We start from the raw sequence: 19916 nt of genomic DNA, 5'->3' as shown, positions 1-19916 counted from the left end.
GCCACTTTTCCCGATCAGCAGATGTTCTTAGTAGGATATCAAGAGAGGCCGGTTCATTCTTTTTTGTTATCTAGCCAGCTTTTCTTTGGATGACCCTTACTTGATGCTCCCTCCACTGTATCTTGGAGAATTTATAATGAGTCGTGTCCTACAATTGACCAAACCCTTTTGTCTCTTCACAGTATTGAGTTCTTCCTTTTTACCTGATAGAGTGTTGTCTTCCTTTCCTGGTATCAGATACCCAGCATTTTTAAAATAGCAATTATTCTCAAAGGCTTGGATAATATATAAATAGAGAGAGAGAGACTAAAAAAGAGAGAGAGAGAGCTATATAAAGTATGTGGGGGGGGGGAGGGGTTGTTGAGTGGTGAAGCACTTGGCTTCTGAACCTGAGGTCTTGAATCTCGGTGAAGACTGGGTTGAAAAGAATTTCTAAATTTTTAGGAAGCCCCAGAGTCCACCAAACTCTAATGGGTACCTGACTTTAGTTGGGAAAAGTAAAGGTGGTTAGTCGTTGTGTTGGCCACATGACACTCTGCTCATTAACCCTAGGCCAAAGAAACAGATGAGCATGACATTTGATGAACCTGGTTGCAAGGATCTTTACTTCTTGAAACTGATCATTCACATATATATGAGCTATCATTAAAGGGTTACTTCTAGTCAATAATTGGAAAGATTCATATCTCGATATGCTCGAGTATAGAAATACTCCGTTAGTTTTTTAAAACTTGTCTATACAAAACAACATCACTTGTGAATGTGGTATATATATAACATATAAAATCAAAAGAACTTTATCTGAACAAGTTATAACATGTTCCTGCCAGCAGAAATGTTTTATTACATTCTGATTTGAAATTTATTTGAAATATACAAAATGATAACAATTTTGAATTTTAAATGTTAGTTTGAAATAAACAACTTCATCAAAATTTATAAATAAAATAAATTTCACATGTGAGAAATAAAAAAGAAATATATAAATATTTTGATTACAGTAACTATAAATAGTCCAACTTTGCTTACATCAATTGTCATGAACACCTAAACATACTTTGTAACAAAAAAATAAAAATCAAACATTTACTTGCATGCCTTACAATTCAGAAATTTAAACTGGCATTTCACTTTAAATATTTGTCTTTAAAAATTATTGAGTACCTAGCTTTTTTTTTATAGAGCTTAAAACATTTTTTAGGCACATAAATAGCTACAGAAATGTGAAATTTTACTAAAAGTTGAAGCAAACTACTGAAAAAAAAATGCTATAACTAATATTCGCAGTAGTTTATATTTCTACTGGGGAGGTATGGAATGTATTAAGTTATGTGGGTATAAATAACAAAAAGCTATGGTCCATTCTTTCAATGTAAATATTTTTTCAGAAACTAATTTCTTAAATGCAATATAGCAAAGAGTGAGCATTGGTTCAATTATTAATGTTGAGAAACTACTTGAACAAATGTATTTATTTGGCAAACTTTCATCTTGTATTCTAGCACATTATCACATTCAATAATAGTGTAAAGAATTAAAGTAGTATTTTTTTTTAAGTTGTATAGAAATAAATAGAGTAAAGGATAAAGGCACATTGTCAGAGTGTAACAAAATCTTATAACATTCAGATAGACAACAATGCATTAGCAAGAATATTAGATCTAAAACCACAAATAGTAGCCATAGATTATCAAAATGTTACAGTCTCAGGAAAGTAGTGGGAAGCCAAAGCTTCTTAGCATTTAAATATAAATGTTTTTGTATGGCTATAGTGAAAATTGTCCTGATAAATTTCATATAAATGTATTACATTTAAAAAAAAAGATAATTTCAAACCCATGAATCTATCAAGTATATAGCATCACAGTTAAGATAGTGTTTACTAATTGTCTTATAAAATCTAAACAGCCAGAAGAAGGTAATCACATTGAAAGTGAATAGAATGTCAATAAAGAATAAATAAACTTCCATAAAAACAACTATTAATAAAAAAAATAATTGAAAACCAATCTCTCCACTGATGTGTGTAACGCAGCAACTTAAGACCATTCAAAACTTGTGCTCTACATAATGACAAGCATGAATCAATCAGCACCTGTACAAAATATACAAAATAGGATGAACTAAAATTATATCAGCTACACCAATTGGTATATGATATTATATATAAATAAGACATTGAGGCTGTTGAAAAGAAAATACACTTTATATGTCAATGGGCCAAAGCATTAAAAGATTGTTTACCCTTGATATGTGTGATGTGGTATTATTGAAAACGTTAGCTGTGTCACGTCCCTAGTGACACCTCATTGTTGAGAACATTGTACCTATCTCAAATCAGGTCAGTGTACCCACGCTTAAATGCCAGAAAGACGCCGATTAAAACTTAGTTCAAGACTACAGCAGGGAAACATAATTAACGTAGGTTAAATTACAAAAAAATTAAAAGGAAAATTAAATGTAAACGGGTCAAGGAGTCAAGGATGGGTATTGAGATGTCACGGTTCTTTATTCTAAAGAAAGATATAAAAGGCGGAGTGTTAGCTTGAGACGGGAGAGAGAGCTAGAAAGTTAGAAGTCGCTAGTTTTTAAAGTAAATATTTACTCATTTTCACTGAATCCTGTATCTGTTTTATATATCTTTGTACATACATTTATAGTTTCAAGTTGAAGTTTTAAATAATTAAAACTCAAGAAAACATATCAGCATTTTGTTACTTCATTACTTATTAAAGTGTTTGAACTATAAATCAAGGCACCTCCGAACCCACATATGTCACAAGTTTATAGCATCAGGATCTTCAAGTCAAATAAACATAAGAAACACGTGACAAGCTGCACTTCAAAGAATTTAGCCACAGTCAGACCTTCTAATATAATTTTCCATTTTATCAGGAAGAGATAATGTTTTATGCTCACGTTTGCCCACTTTGCTCGAGGTTGTAGAAGACATTACAAAAATTTCCACATTAAAATATATGACAGGTTCACTGTCTAATTGTAGTCATTGAAAGACAATTAAGGATGTAGCATCACTTAACACAGCAAGAAAAACATGAGAAAAGGTGAGACTTGCATGTCAAAACTAGTATGTGCAGCTGAAGCATACATTATCAGCGCCACATCAGATTACTAAGTGTGTCCATTTAAAAGTGTCAAACTATCAAGACTCAATTATATATAATTATTTCAATGTTTACAGATATCACTACATTACTACTACTTTTTTAGCAACCTAATCTCAATAGCTGAATAACCCCTTCTTTTTTTCCAAATATTAAGATGAGCCTCTATATAATGTTGCATTTTATCTCATGATATATTCTATTGTCTATAATCTCACTGTTAGGTCCAGGTTTTGCTGTAACTGTCGACCAAACTGATTAAACTTTCTCACCACAATATCGCAACAATAACACTTTGAATATCTATTCTTACACACTTTCAATCAACCTATCCTCCATATTAATCTTTACATTCACACACACTTTCACCTGTGTAACAAATCGAACAAATCGCTGATCCAACTAATGGCCACCCTGTTGATACTAAGAAGATGGTAGTAATGAATGCATGTAACTTCAGTAAAACTGTCAAAAATGTTAGAATGCTCTCATACATCATGATTAACAATAAACTCAAAACCACTGTCTGCTTAAATGATTGTGTTAAGGAGTACTTTTTAATCTACATTAAGTGATTAAGATATAATTCAACTACCAAACATTAACCTCTGATTAAACTTCAAAACATAATCTTTAATAACTGCTTTATTAATTAAGATAACAAAACAAACTCAAAAAAAGGTTAATTCGATCTTACACCAACATTTTAAAACTCTATAAATGGCAAGTTTCACACGCTTGCAATTGGAATTAAAATGAAAGGTGGAGTCAATGACAAATAAAAGGATCTTATTATACTCTTTGCTTTTCTTTATTTTGTTTGATGTTAATGTTATGAAGTAATGTAGACAAACTATAGTTTCCCTTAGTTTAAAAAGACAAAATTAATTGTAAAGCTTTTATACTATGTTGTATATCTTTAGCCCATTCACACATTTTAAACAGGATAATTTAAAGTCTATCTAGAGTGTTAAGAAAAACAAGTTACAATAAGATTTTATTTAACAATACAAATGCTGGAAAAAAAAAGACATTACCTTACAAATGGGAATAATGCTTTTTTGAAAAATATGGATTTGAAAATTGCTGAAAAAAAAAGTTGGACATCTTTTCATATTGTACAAAATCAATAATAAAAATTGAAAAATATTATTTAACAACAAAATATATGTCATTTTTCTTCTTAAAAGCTCTTCAGTACTTGATATTTCTTTCAGCTCGAGTGTAAGATAAATTTAAGTTTATTGTTTGTTTTTCCATAAAATAATGTCTGTATCATGTGAAAAATGTAACAAAAGTGAAAAAAAAAAAATTTATTCTCTAAACTGGTAAGCAATTTTAAAAAATTAATGTAATTGTAAACAAAATGTCACCAGAAATATTGCATTTTAATGTAATTGTAAACTAAATGTCACCAGAAATATTGCATTTTAATGTAATTGTAAACTAAATGTCACCAGAAATATTGCGTTTTAATGTAATTGTAAACTAAATGTCACCAGAAATATTGCGTTTTAATGTAATTGTAAACTAAATGTCACCAGAAATATTGCATTTTAATGTAATTGTAAACTAAATGTCACCAGAAATATTGCGTTTTAATGTAATTGTAAACTGCGTCACCAGAAATATTGCATTTTCAGTGATATGACAAAAGAGTTTTGAGAATTTTTTTCATTAGATCTTGTTGTTTTCTAATGTTTGACTTGCTACTAACCTCAGGATCTCCATTCACTAGTCTGACTGGAAAAGGTCTTGGATAGAATGGATAAAAATCTACACCTTGATAACCTGTGTAATACACATCAACGAGAAAATAAACCAAAAATAAATCCAAATTACTATGATACAGTATGAAACCATAATAAATGTTAAATATATTACTATAATAGCTATAATGTCTATTTTCCTGGTGAAATTAATTATGACATTTAGTAGACTTCACAGAATGATTAAATCACATCTAAAAATAAAATTTTTGTATACACAATAACAAAAGGATACAAAATATAAAAGGTGAATAAATAAAAATATTTTGTCTTGACTTTTCCATTTTGAATGCTTATCCTTTCTTTGGCACTTACTAAGAGTACTAATAAATAAAAATCTTATTGAGCCACAGACTCAATATCTAAATCAATTACCAATAAAAGATTTTGAAATAACAATCAACTTCAAACCACTTTCCTTTATTTCAAAATAATTATTAACAGCTTGATGCCAGGTCATTTATAGTAAGAGAGTTCAAATATTTGGAAGTCAATATTTCACTACAATAATTTTAAGGATGTTGTACACAATTTTTTGAAAAAGTGCACTATCACTATCAGTGCACATCAGTTTTTTTTGTGAAGACAAACATCAAGCTAACCTTTAAAATATCTGTGAGAATAATCTTCAGCCGGTATTTCTGGCTCTTCACTGGAAGATGTCCTTTCAGATTTCCTGAAAATAATAATTATCAAATATCAATATATATATATCAAGTCAAGTTTCCATTTCTTTCTAAAAAAATATTTATTGACTTTTATTAAGATTCTTTTAGAGAAGGCCCATTGCCAGTTGAAAGCATTTATCTTCTTAACTTAAAAGAACTTGGTTCCTACTTTTTCTTACGATGACGTCGACAGCAGCAAAAAATCAAAACAGCTAACAAGATAATCCCCAGGGCAATAAGTATGGCTGTTATTATTGGGCCATAGATAGTATGCCACCAATCTGTGCCACTGTCAGTGCCACTGTAAGGCTTGACACTCTGGATGCTATAGTAGCTGTACTGTGGTCCTAGACAAAAGACAGTTTGTTAGTTGGCATTTTTTTAAACCTTGTAAAACAATATAGGTAAATTTGTTTCACAATAAAATTGAATGCCTATTCAATGCTGTTCATATTTTTCCATCAAGAAAATTATGCTGAACATGTAAATGTATACCCAGTAGAAGTAAAAGTGATTTTACAAAGACAAGAATTTTCTTAGTACCTAGTACTGTAGTATACATATTACTAACATACATAATTATCATAAACATTATTTATATTGTTTCTTATTTAGAATGCTTTTAGATTACTTCATCTCCATCTGATAAATCAAAAATTCTATAAGACAAACTTTACCTCATCATAATAAATGCACAGAGATACACCAAACTATTCTAAATGATCCTTATTTAAAAACAAAATATTAGAGTTAACCTCCTTTTCCGGTGGCTATGTCAGAAAATGCAGCCAAGAGATCTCCTTGTGACAAAAACTGTTTGCTCTGACCTAGATTATTAAGAGAATCAGTGGAGCCGTCTTGTAAAGCATAGACTCCAACAGTTACAGGTTGACTGAAAAGTAAAAAAATATTTGATATTATATTATATTTTTTTGGGAGAAAAGTTATGGAGACATTAAGCTTTAAAAATCAGGGATACATTTAACACTCAACCCTTTTAATCTGATTGAATGAAACAAAATGAAAGTCTGAAAAATTAGATGCTGATATTTGCTTTTCTTTTTTTCAGGGATTTTAATTTCCTTTAATTTGTTGAAAACCTAGCTATTGTGGCTTTAGACCATTCAGTGGGCTTACATCTCATAATTTTCAGTGATGCTTTTTTCTCTATTAAGTTAAAAAAAACCTGAATACATGTTTTAAAATTAGCATGTTGCAAGACAAACCATTAACCAATCTCATTCTACTTACAAAACACAAAAAAAAACAAAAAAAAAACAACAGCACAAATAAATACTAAAGTATAAACTAAACCAAATCTTTAAACTCCATTCTTTAACCTTTATCACTAAAAAAACTAATTCATATTCCCGATTTTGCATTTTGACAAGAAACTGTGCTATTTTTAGAGTGTCAATTTTGATCTTGATATTGGTATACTATCAATACATGTGTTACCCAATACTTGTTTCAATGGGGCACAAGACACAGATTTTGATCAGTCACCACAAACTAAGTTGGGATTCATAGATCCTAGACTTCAATTTTCAGAAATCACTTACCTTGTGGTTTGGCGTTTACGTCTGTTAGAGGCAGTGCCTGGTTCCTGGGCCACACCAAGTCTCTCAGTGATACACCACAACTTTAGCAGTGCATTGGGAAACTTCAGCTTCAGCTGATTCTCTAAATTGTTTAAAAAGACTTGTTCCTGGGACAAAAAGTTTGTCCTGAGGAATAGTGAAAGAAATATTTGTAAAATTAAATCTCCTTTACTTTAGAATCTTTAGTGAGAGTAAACTAGAGGGTAAATCAAACAACAATTCTAAAAGCATACTACTCCACCAGGCTTTCTTTTAATATGATTGTTAAAGAGATTTTTTTAAGCAAAAAAGTTATTAAAATAAATAACAATTTTAACGTTAAGTTATGTTACGTTATGTATAACGTAACAGTGACATTTTAATGTCCAAGAATACCCCACTAATAAGTAGTGTTGCCAGTGAAGAACAACATGAAAGTTTCAACTTAAAACATACTTGCTGATGGCAAGATCAAATGACAAAATGGTGTTCACAGGGTTAAAGGTATCAATTCTGACTGTTGCAGTAGATGATAGCTGTGGCACTCCTAGATCACTGGCACGAACAACTAGAGTATATTTAGTATTGGATGTTGCAGCTGTAGTCATCTTGATTTCACCTATGGCATTACAAAGAAAAACAGCATTGTTTCAGACATTTTTGTAAAAGAAGAAAGTATGCGTTACACTTGGTTGAAGAGAAGCATTACCAAATAAATTTCATAAATATTTACAAATACCCTGATTTCTCTTGAAAATAATAAACCAGAAATTCAGAGAACTGTTCTCAGAAATGGGTGGCATGGTGGCTGAGTTGCAAAGCGCTTGAATTTTGAACCTAGGGGTTTTTCAATCTTGGTACAATCTGGGATTTTGAATTTAGAGTTTTGAAGGATGCTCCTGAGCCCACCAACGGTAACATTAGTTGAGGTGAGTAAATGTGGTTGAAAATTGTGCTGGCCACATGACACCCTCTTAACTGTCAAGCATAGGTCTATAGATTGCACTTCTGAAAAGGTTTACTTCACTATTTTACATTGAAATAATCTAAAATATAATCATATATAATTAGACAGAAAGAGCCTCTTATCTTAAGATTTATTTTCCGTTGACATACCTGTAACTGTGTCCACCGTGAACAAAGTGCCATATGCTGTAGTGTCTATGGAATACACAATGCGGCTGTTATCCCCGCTGTCTGCATCAGTTGCCAAGACCTGGCTGACAATGTCACCACAAGACTTTGTGTAGTCCACCTCAGTGTTTAGAAATGATGACCTAAGTGAACAGAAATGAGAATCATCTTAAAAAAAATAGTGAGACAAAAGGAAATGTCTAATGCCTGTAATAATTTACTGAAGCCAAAAGCCTATCAACAAAAAAATAATATGATTAACTAAAAAAATCCTGTATTTATTTATTTTTTTGATCCTCTAATAAAAGGTAATAAAACAAATTGATTTGAGATCTTCTCATAATTAATAACAAATTTATTATAAAAGAAATAATACTAAGATTACTGTAACACCTAACCCAAGTTTTATTAATTGCTATTCATGATCTCAATTAATCTTCACTCTAATATTCACTCTATCATTAAATGTAAATTTAACATCTTCTGCATTCTCTTTATCATGGTGTAGGGTTCAGATAACTTACCCTACATGACATGTGGATTAAATTCAGATCAGGTAATGCCATACAATTTTTCTTCTATATGGATGTTTGGGAGATCATTATGTTGCTCAGGCCTCTCATTAAAGTTCCTACATTACTAACCTAAAATTAACCCTATTGCTAACTTAGACTTGAGCAATCATTTTCAAAGCACAAAATGATATCTAAGAAAGCCATCCAGTTCTAAATGATACACCATAATTTGACATGTTCTTCTTTAGAATAAAATTAAGATGCAGATGGTCACATAACGAAAGGATATTTTAAAGTTACATAATATTTTGTTGATAAGCACTAACTTCATAACAGGAATGTTGTCATTTGCATCAGTTATAACTATCAGTATAGATGCAGAAACTGATGGCTGTGAGTTGGGTTTGGAAGCCATGATGATGAAGCTGACATTCTTGTATGTTTCATAGTCAAGTGCGGATTTCATAGTCACAAGGCCAGCAGCATTGACCTAATACAAAAGTAGAAATAAGGGTCACATTAATTACTTGCTCTGGTAATATTTCAAACTTTCAATTGATTACTTTTAGAAATTTAATTTAAATGCACTTTTTAATGCTGCTCTGATTGTCAGAATGTTAATAGACTTTTTGATCTATAGGGCAGACAGTTTCTGAGCAGGGTGTCATGTGATGAGCACAATGACCAACTGCCTTTACTTTCCCAACTATATACTCAGGAGCGCCTTAAGAATCCTAAAGCTCAAATTTCCAATCTTCACCAAGATTCGAACCCAGGAGAGGTTCTGAATCCAAGCGCTTAACCACTCAGCCACCATGCCCCCTTAAATGTTAATATGACCATTACTTACAATTTTTACTCAGGTTTAAAGCAAGTTTATGGTTACACAATTGTTGGGTTATAGCTTGAGACAGGTAGGCCAACTGAACCCTTTTAGGCATATTACTTTCTTATTGCCAAACTTGAATAAAATCTGAACAAACTTCTTTTTCAACTACAGTGGACTTTACTTTTATTTGCATTAGCTGGTTAAAGTAAAAGAAATAGATTGTTGTGCTGGCATCACAACACCACTTAGAAGCCACTGGCTAAAGAAGTTAGTGGACTGTACATGCCTCCAGGTCTAAAAAAACTCCCACTAAAACATTAACATTTTTTTTCAGTACCTACTATTTTTATTTGGGCAATTGAACTAAACAAAAATTAAGAATAAGAATATTAAGCTTCATAATAAGCACCCACATTTTGTTTCATAAATATTACATCGAGGTCCTCTTTAAAACTTGTGACAAAAATATCCTTCATTTAAATATAAATTTTTTTTTTTAAAATGGCATTTTAAAAAAATTACTTTAGTTTGTATAGTTCATCTAAGTTTCCCTTTTGATAAATATCCAGATAAAAAAAAATATACCTGGAAGAGACTTGCAGCTATGTTTCCATTTAACATATTAATGCTGATGTTATAAACAACACCAGAATTGACAGGAGTGTCTGCATCAGTTGTGGTGAGTTGAACTAAGCTGGTGCCAACTGTTGCTGTCTCTATGACCACACCTCTATAGCTGTCTGGGTTGAAAACAGGTCCATTATCATCTAGGTCATTAACATTGATAATTACAGAAGCAGTGGCCAGGAGTGAAGGTACTCCTCCATCTACAACCTAGGTGTGAATCAAAAGATTTAGTATTTATCTTATAACTACAAAGTTGAAGCACATCATGAAACAGAAAAGGAACTTAGGGATAAAACTGAGAATTGTGAGTAGCAGTGAACAAACCTCTGAATTTTGATTACTAGTAGAAAAAATGTTTTAAATATGGTCAAGAGTACAAATCACTGAATCCTTTTATTTCTCTAAGGACTGACTGACATCATAAAAAGACATTTTGGTGGCTCTACATTAAGTTGTCTACAAGAGGAATACACCTTGGAACCAGTTTTGCTTGTATTGCTTGCCAAATAAATCTCAAGAGTATGAAGGAGATGGTAGCTAAGAGGTAATGTGTTGGGCTTTCAATGGAGTCATCCTGAGTTGAAATTCCTAAAAGAAGTGAGAATGTATTTCATGTGATGCAGGGGTAACATCTAACAATCATTTACTTGGGGACAAGCTGTACTGCAAAGTATTTTGTCCAAAACACACCATAGTAATAAAAGTAATCAGGTGTCTATAAATCCCAATCTGGGCTACATGATAACCCTGTTTAACTTTTTTTTTAACAAATTGAGCCTAACTGGTTCTTTACACGTGTTGAATACCTCAGGCACTAGGTACAGACAGCAAACTATATATAAATACAATAAAACAAGAAAAAAAAGTGTAATTGTATCAATTTGTTAGGATCAGTCAAGTAATTAAATTTGTAATAGATCTAGACCAACAACAGTAATTCTGTGTGATTTAGAAATATTCCTCCCCCCCCCCCCCCCCCCCCCCCCCAAAAAATTGTTTTTGTTTAATGGTGTTTCATGCTTTCAGCTTTCTCAATACACTATCAAAAAAATTTCAGCTTGATCCAAGATTGGGTTTTGAGAAATAATAAGTTCAAACTTTATACCAGATAGAGTGAGTTGATATAAGCTTTGTAAAAATTATCATATGATTGTGTTTCTGCTATAAGTTCTATTTATCTAACCTGAACAACTCCTCTGTACTGAGACACTTTCTCTCTATCTAAGTTGGCGGATGATACTGAGATCACTCCTGATGTGCTGTTAATATTGAAAAGTGGAAAACTAGCTAGAGGGAGACTGTAGGTCAGTTGAGTGCTTGCAGAATAGGCTGTCACAGTGCCAACTATTCTACCCACAGGACTGTTCTCATCAATGTCAAAGACATAAGAAGAAAGATCAAAGACTGGTGGATGGTTGACAGCATTGACATAGATATATACAACAATGCTAGATGACAGTGGAGGTGTGCCTCTGTCTGTAACAGTAACAGTCAGTGAATAGCTGTTAGTGACATCTGGATTTAAGGGTCTGGCCACCTTGAAGCAGACAAAAATTTTAATTAGCAAATATTTAATTTCTCTATCTCTTTATATATAAGTTCAAATATATTATGTCTAAATCAAATTAAGTTTTTAAAATCTAACTTAATATGAAATGAAGAAATATACTAAAAGAAAACAAAAAGGGTGTAAAAGAATGGTCCTTTGCGTCTAACAAAAATACTAAATAGAGAAGATAATACATTGAAAAATTGCATTTACCATGAATTGAATTTATAAATAATGTCATTGAAAAGTTCCATTTGAAAGTTTTTTTTTACATGTTTTAGACTGGATTCTGTTACTTAACATTTAAATTAAAACAAATCAGAAACCTACTATTAATGCACAGCTTACTTAAATTTAAATATTTTAAATATATTCCAAACAGGGAGACAACTGTAAGAGTAGACCAAATCAACACCAATAACAGTCAGAAGACTAAGTAGAAGTAATACTTAAAATGCTGAACCATAATACAAATATAAAAAACATAGCCTATAGCTAGAAGATAAACTATTGAATTCAAAAATTGTATCAGAAAATATAAAGTCCTTGAATTTCTTATTTTATTTTCTTTAACTGTTAGCACTAACAATTCTGAAAAAAAATTCACCAGTATATTGCCCATGAAATCTATTTTGAAAGAGTCGCCGATGTTTCCATCAGTGATTGCATACACCAATGCACTATTGATACCGGCATCAGCATCCGTGGCTGCAATGGTGAACACAAGCTCATTCACAGCAGCTGTCTCATTGATAACCTTGCTGTATGTGCCTGTAATGACAGGGGCATTGTCATTCACATCATCCACAATCACTGTAAGGGTTGCGGTCGCTGAATTAAGGGTGGTGTTGTCAGAATATGTAGTGCTATCAACAACAACCACATTTAATGTGTGACTGTAAATAAAACCAAAGTATTTAGGGTTTACAAAATTCAAGTATTATTGTTTTTAGCAAGTAAGTTTAATTATTTTTTTTTAGCTGTAAAAATTATTATATATTACAAATTTCAGTCAACTATGATAAACTGAATAGAAAAATCCTATGCTCTCTATAATAAACTGAAACATGAGAAAAAAATCTCATGCTTTGATAAAATATAACAAATTTAGACTCCATTACTCAACTAAAAATAATTACAAAAACATGTTACTGAATATATTTTCTTTTTTAGCCTAAAATCTAACCAACTCACTTGCTAACTTTTTCTCTATCTAGAGTTGTTTTCACAGTGAGGACTCCAGTAGTACTATTCAACTAGAATAAAGAAAAAAATAATGAATCTTTTTATTCCCCATAAATTTATATTAACAATCTATATTTAATTACATGTACATAAAAAGATCCTATCAATTGTTTGTAAAAAATGTGCTTTAATAAATCAATAATTATATTTATATACATTTTTTAGATTTTAAAGTTTTAGTAAAGAATGCTGATACCATTGAAAAGTAGTATCTTGGACTAATTCTGTAAATTAATCATATCTTAGACTTTGATAAATTAGTTATTATAAATATATTGTGGTTTTATAACATCAAGTAAATTTTCACAGAAACAACCAAGTCACTTTATTTTTTCTTACATCAAAGTATGGATTCACTGCAGACATCATGAAGACACTGACTGGTGTGTCAAGGTCACTGGCTGTGTAGCTCTGCACTAATGTGCCTACACCTGAGTTCTCAATGACATGGACAGTAAAGTCTGATGGGCTGATGGTTGGAACGTTGTCATTGAGATTGTTAATGTCAACTCTGACAAGACCATTGGAGGTGTAAGAAGGAGATCCTCCATCAGTTGCAGTCATAGTTAGAAACAGTGCCTTCAAATAGAGTAATCAAATAATTGAGTGTTAATAAAAAAAAAATTTACCTAATCTTACCACACAGATTCTTAGAATACAGACACAAAAACTTAACTATACACAGACAATATTTAGTGACAGTATAAATGTGATGGGAAGTTGTTTTGTCATTTAGTGGGTGGGTTATGTTCTTTAGCCCAATACTCTTTCATTTGGTGCTCTTTGAGCCTATAGTTTCATCAATTCCTGTAAGAATACAACTAATGATCATAAGATGAACTAAAATATTTACTATATTTTGAGTTATGAAATTACCATGCATATTAATTTAAATAAATTTAATGCACTATCCAAACATTTTTAAAAAGATTCATACACAAAGTACTCATTGTATTTGAGTAAAAAAAAAATGTAAAAAAAAACAAAAAACCAAGGAAAATACATTATAGAGCTTCAGTTTTGTGCTCAACCACTTACCTTATTCATTTCATAATCTATATTTTTTGAAGTCGTTACTAATTGTTTATTGGCATTGACTGTGAAATATGGCAAACCATTTCCACCTATCAAATTGAGTGTAATTAGCCCATTGCTCCCTGAATCTGGAAAAATAAAGGTGTCAATTTGAGAAATGTGGATCAAATTCTCTCTTTGTTAAATTTTCACAAAACTAATTTTGGTTCAAATGTTCCTATTCTCTGAGAACATATAACCATATTAAAGTAAAACATTTGTTTAGCTGTCTTGTTCTAATTATTATTCACCACAATGAGATAGGAATCAAAGTAAATTTCCTTTTAATACCCTATACATCTGGGGGATTTCTATCAAACACCAACTATTTGGATGCTTTCAATCTATTCCCATTCCTGGCCAGAATATTTAACTGCATTTAATCAAAAGTCATTCTTAGTCAATGTATCAATTGTATTCAAACAATAGTCCTTCTTAGCCAATGTATCCTGAAAAATTCTCTTATGTAATAGAACAAAGTTACAATAACAGAACCTATATAAGAGCACTAGAATTTATTTTCCCTACAAATATCCGTAAAAACAGGTATGAGAGTGTTCTAATGTTCAACCAGTTCTTTAAATTTTCTACATGAATGCTGCTGAGACAAAAAATTCAGGTATTAGCAGCCAGATTTGCTCCAAACTTGCCAAGCAAAACTATGCTTAAACTACTTTACAGCACATCTTAAAAAACTAGAGATCCTTGCTCTGGCCATTCAAACAAAACAAATCAGAAAATAGGACAAAAAAAATTAGAAATTCTAGTTAACTCCTCTTATGGATTAGGGAAGCTAAAGAGTCTATTATTGGACATATAAAAATAATGTTACCTGCATCACTAACTAGAATTTGTCCAACTATCAATCCAGCAGCAGAATTTTCATTGAGATTGAATAGAAAATTGTTTGTTGTGAACAATGGGGCATTGTCATTCACATCAGTTAGGATGATACTCAGGGAGGCAGTAGCAGTCCTAATAACCAAGATGTCCCCATCTGTAGCTCTCACAATAATGGAGTAGCTTCTTGGACCAGCATCAAAATCCAAGGCAGAGCCAATGTACAGTTGACCAGTGGCAGAGTTTATGACAAACTCATTGGAAGTGACACCACTGACTATGTCATAGGTAATCTTTCCTTGCATTCCTTTATCAAGGTCTGTAACAATTATAAAGACATCACATTGATTTTGGTAATCAATATTTCATTAATATTTACAGTCCCAAAAAATCATTATCAGATTTACTTTTACTTTGTACCGGTATTCAATTGGCAATAATAGAAAAATTGTTATGTTTGCATCCAAGTGTGAAATTAGAATGGTGCCATTGTGTGTTTACAGAAAAGAGAAAAAGGGGATGAACAATGGAGCAATGTACATCAATACCATTGACAATAGTTATCTATCATCTCAAGATCAAAATGTTTATAAACCTACTAGTTAGCAGTTACATGTATTCACTGTTATAGTCTCATTTGCTTGTAACACTAAGTTTAAAAATCAGTGTAATAAAGGTAAGTAAAAGAAGTTCCCCTTTCAGACCTTGTGGTCTATAGGGCAGATGATATAAAGGTCATCTGTTTCTGTGGCCTACAGTTAATGAGGGTGTCAAGTGACCAGCACAATGACCAACTAATGTAAGGTACCCATTAGAGCTTGGTGTACTCAGAGGGGCCCAAAGATCCAGAAATGAAAAATCCTAGTCTATACCAGAATTTGATCCTAGAACCCCCAGTTCGGAAGCCAAGCGCTTTACTGCTCAGCCAGCACACCACCGTAATAAAGAGTACCTTAAACTAAATCTATTTCCAGACAGTTGAATGCAAGTATAACTTAAAAAAAAAATATAATACAGAAACAGTTACCATTATATCCCCTTTTTCAAAAAGTCATAATAATAAGAAAGCTCTCTAGAAGTAAAACTGTGAATCTCTAAACTGTATCTGTCACAGAACAAATTTTAGAATAGTTCTTTTTATGATGCAAATGAATGGTACCCTAGCCCTTCAAACATGTTACAGGCATAAGGAACTGCAGAGATTTAGAGGGGGGTAGTAACACTTTTGATATTTTATCTATCTTTACACCCTAATTGAAGAATTCTTCCAAAAATAATTTGAAAATGTGGAAACAAAAGAAAATTGACCAACCTGAAGCATCAGCATCAAAAATTAAAGTACCAACTGCTGTATCTTCTGGAATTGTCTTAGTCAAAGATGTCACATTCAAGAGGGGACTGTTGTCATTAGACGGAAGAACCTCAATAATGACCCAACAAGTAGAGCTCAGCTTTGGAGAGCCATTGTCAGTGACAGAAAGAATGAGATCATAGCGACTGGTAGTTTCATAGTCGAGCTCAGACTGGAGTATAAGTGAAGCACCTGAGACAAATGAGCATTTCTTTGATGAACTTTGTGTGCAATTGTTGAGTGAATCATGAACTAAAAAATAAGTTAATTAATTGCTCCCTGCTGATAACACTTGTAAACTTAACATGTAATGTTGGAATGAAAGTGGTATGAACATATTTTTCATTATAATAATTTGTTATATCTAATGCATCAACTGTAAGAAAAAATTCATTCAGGATTTTAAAGATATTATTATTATTGGCTATGACTGACAGAATGCAAAGTTGGTGACTTCTTAGCACTGTGCAATAAAGAAAGCAGTTATTGAAAAAAAAAAGCTAAAAAGTATACAATATTTAAAAATATTTATAAAAGCATACATTAAAAACTAAATGAAAAAAAAACAATGACATGCACAGATTTGAAAAAATATTTATTTTTATAAATATGTAACACACTTATTAAAAACAAGACTTTGGTTTAGAGAAATTTGCATGATCTATGTTAATTTAAAAGATGTTCAAGTTTACCATTAATAGAAAACTTATTTTCACTGTTTCCAGATGTGATTGCAATAGTGGTCTGGCTGTTGACTTCTATGTCAGCATCTTGAACAACAAACTTTAACAACTCCACTGCTGGGCCAGCTTTGGCACTCTCAGAGATATTCAAGAAGTACAAGGTCTGTGTGAAAGTTGGTATGTTGTCATTGACATCTGTCACAAGAATGCCAACAGTGGTAATGCCTGTTATCAGATAAAAGAAATTATGATATTAAGACTATCAAATCAATTGAATACAGAATATGTATAATGTTACTTTGTAATCATTCTTTTAATATATACACACCAAATCTATTTTTTTAAAAATAAAGTTGTCTAAATAAAAGAGCTAATAATTATTAAGCCAAGAGAAATTATGACAAGAAGGCAACAATTTTATATGTCTCAAAGGTATGTTAAAAAAAAAAAAGAAATCCAAGACTTTTTGATGTACTAAATTCATGTGTCTAAGTAAAGCATAGTGCACAAGCTGTGTCATGGGTTGATTATTTATGCATGTTGTAGAGAAAGATTCTTTTCTATATCAACAAATGTGTGGCAAACCATTATCATTTGGTGGCTCTGATGGTCTTTACATGTTATGTTTTGGTGGGGTGGTTATGCCTTCTATGCAGCTTTCTTTTTGTAAGATTAGTCAATCTTAGGGGTTTGTTCTTTGACTTTTCTAGGAGGCCTGCCTAGAGATTGTGGTATCCAAGTGTGTAGGCTCATGGTCATCATAAGATGTGTTGGATGGAGTGTTGTTTCAGGTGGGGGTGTCAGTTTTGTTTATTAATTACTATTGTTGTATTGCTATGGTTTTACTCTATCCAACATGTACCTACTAATATATGCCCATACAGAATAGTTATCTGCAATAATTAGTATCTGCTTGTATATATCTTGGGTTTGTCACATATTCTCAATTTAATAATCTATTAGAAACTTTAATAATTCCATCATGTTCTATAAGTAGGAGTTACAAAGAAAACAATGGAATGTATCCCCCCAATGTGTGATATAACTGAGCTAATATCACAGAATTTTTGATCTCCATAAAAACTTCTCCACATGAATAAAATACTATTTAAATGTATAACAACCTGTTTTTTGATTGACGGATCCAGGCATATCATCACTAGCTTTCACAGTCAGGTTGTAATTATCCTTGCTTTCTCTGTCCAAGTTCTTGATCACTTTCAAGACTCCAGTTAGCTCTTCAATATAAAACACTTGCTGGTCATCACCAGCTATTATCTGATACCTGACTGTGCCTTGCAACAAGCCTTTGTCATCATCTGATGCAGTCAGAGCTGCTACCTGAGTACCTGCGAGTTACAACAATATAAACTCAGCACAACATAGGCTGTTAGTGAAAAGTGTTTAAAATGTTATTTCTAGAGAGCTTTTTGGTTATTGAGAGAAAATAAATAAGACTAAAATGGATGAAAATAATTTATGAAACAATTCTTGTGTCTTAGTATAAAGTTAATTAAAAAAAACAATATTGGGTATTCTCTGCTAGATTTAGTTATCTCATATTCTTTAAGTGTCACTCATCTAATTAGCCTAGAGAGCTGGACATTTAAAACTGATCTTTTGAAAAGTTGATGACTATGCAATGTTCATCTCTAATACAAACATGTTAACTAAATGTGACTTAAAAAAAAAATTGAAATAGTTAAGAAGAAAGAAAAGAAGATGCAGACTCTGTATGTAACACAAATATTTTTTTTTAAAGGGTATATCTCAACTATAAAAAAAAAACAAGCTGAAATGATAGGAAATTAAGAAACAAAACTCCTTCTCTAGCCACTTAGCAATCAATGAGACCTACTCAACATTGATATGCCCAATCTGGGTTGCTTTACATTCAGGCATGATAGGCTAAACATGGGCTAATCCATAGCTGAATGTATATTTAGAGTTGAAATAAAAAATTACAGAAAATCCAGTTATTCATCTAATGTATAGGTATAGCCTTGAAAGGATGTAACTGTCAAATTACCTATGGTGACATTTTCTGGAAGTGAGAATGGTCCATAGAAATATGACGTAAACCTTGGGTTGAACTCATTCACTGGATTAACATTGACCTTAATGTTTATAGATGTAGATAGCGCAGGAGAACCATTGTCTGAAACTCTGATAACTACATCAAGGGAGGTAATCGTTTCATAGTCCAGTCCACTGATGAGTGACAGAACACCTGGAAAAAGAAATATTATAAATTGGACATTGCCCTTATCTTAAATGATGCATAACTTGTAGTACATTTTAAATTGGGTTTAGTATTCGAATAATCCCTCAATCTTGTTCACAATATTAGTAGGACACGTCCTGTCCCATACATAAACAGATAGGAACTATTACATCTCAGTCCCCATCTATTTCTTTATTCAATATCCAATACATTTAAGAAGCAAACAAGAATCATATCGACATTGAGGTTACATGTGATCCTAAGTTAGGCCAGATTCAAGATAGTTTTCTATTATTATTTACAATGAAGCAAAGCATTGCTAAATTGTACCTACTGACACCACGCTTCATTTTTGAATTAATATAAATATATAATATTAATGTTAGAAGCATATTAGTGTTTACCTACCTGTGTCATTATTCAGTGAAAGTGCTGCATTGACAGCTGATGAAATTGTGTACCCAAGTGAAGGTGAAGCCACTTTGTCCTATGAGGAAAAAAGCACAAATAACAAAACCAAACAAAAAAATATTTTTATCCAATTCTGTCTTTAAATAATTAAACCAATGACCAATGAAATTAAAATGTTTTTGTACTTTTTACTTTTTTTTGTGTCAATACCTGCTAACTAAAATTAAAAATTACTTTAAAAATTGACAACTTTTGACTTAGTAACATGGCAAAAAGTAAAAGTTAATTGTAG

The 19916-nt window shown here is 31.7% G+C and overlaps 1 protein-coding gene across 1 annotated transcript in view; it reads right to left on the bottom strand.

Moving 5' to 3' along the window:
- Positions 1–810: 810 nt before the first annotated feature.
- LOC106079389 (protocadherin Fat 4-like) overlaps positions 811–19916 on the bottom strand; it is a 207697-nt gene continuing 188591 nt past the window's right edge. Inside the window, exons 71-92 of the mRNA XM_056027674.1 lie at positions 19622–19700; positions 19019–19219; positions 18114–18338; positions 16999–17214; positions 16268–16498; positions 14948–15274; positions 14080–14204; positions 13381–13620; positions 12991–13052; positions 12404–12692; positions 11431–11784; positions 10206–10454; positions 9118–9281; positions 8259–8419; positions 7599–7761; positions 7125–7289; positions 6318–6454; positions 5732–5909; positions 5497–5570; positions 4843–4916; positions 4163–4211; positions 811–2095 (exon numbers count right to left, since the gene is read on the bottom strand). Coding sequence (XP_055883649.1) covers positions 4164–4211; positions 4843–4916; positions 5497–5570; positions 5732–5909; positions 6318–6454; positions 7125–7289; positions 7599–7761; positions 8259–8419; positions 9118–9281; positions 10206–10454; positions 11431–11784; positions 12404–12692; positions 12991–13052; positions 13381–13620; positions 14080–14204; positions 14948–15274; positions 16268–16498; positions 16999–17214; positions 18114–18338; positions 19019–19219; positions 19622–19700 — 3762 coding nt within the window. The 3' untranslated portion in view covers positions 811–2095; position 4163. The remainder of the gene's footprint in view (positions 2096–4162; positions 4212–4842; positions 4917–5496; positions 5571–5731; positions 5910–6317; positions 6455–7124; positions 7290–7598; positions 7762–8258; positions 8420–9117; positions 9282–10205; positions 10455–11430; positions 11785–12403; positions 12693–12990; positions 13053–13380; positions 13621–14079; positions 14205–14947; positions 15275–16267; positions 16499–16998; positions 17215–18113; positions 18339–19018; positions 19220–19621; positions 19701–19916) is intronic.

The sequence above is a fragment of the Biomphalaria glabrata genome, chromosome 4 (assembly GCF_947242115.1).
Source record: "Biomphalaria glabrata chromosome 4, xgBioGlab47.1, whole genome shotgun sequence".
Lineage (NCBI taxonomy): Eukaryota > Metazoa > Mollusca > Gastropoda > Planorbidae > Biomphalaria > Biomphalaria glabrata.
This window is presented reverse-complemented; position numbering and strand designations above follow the sequence as displayed.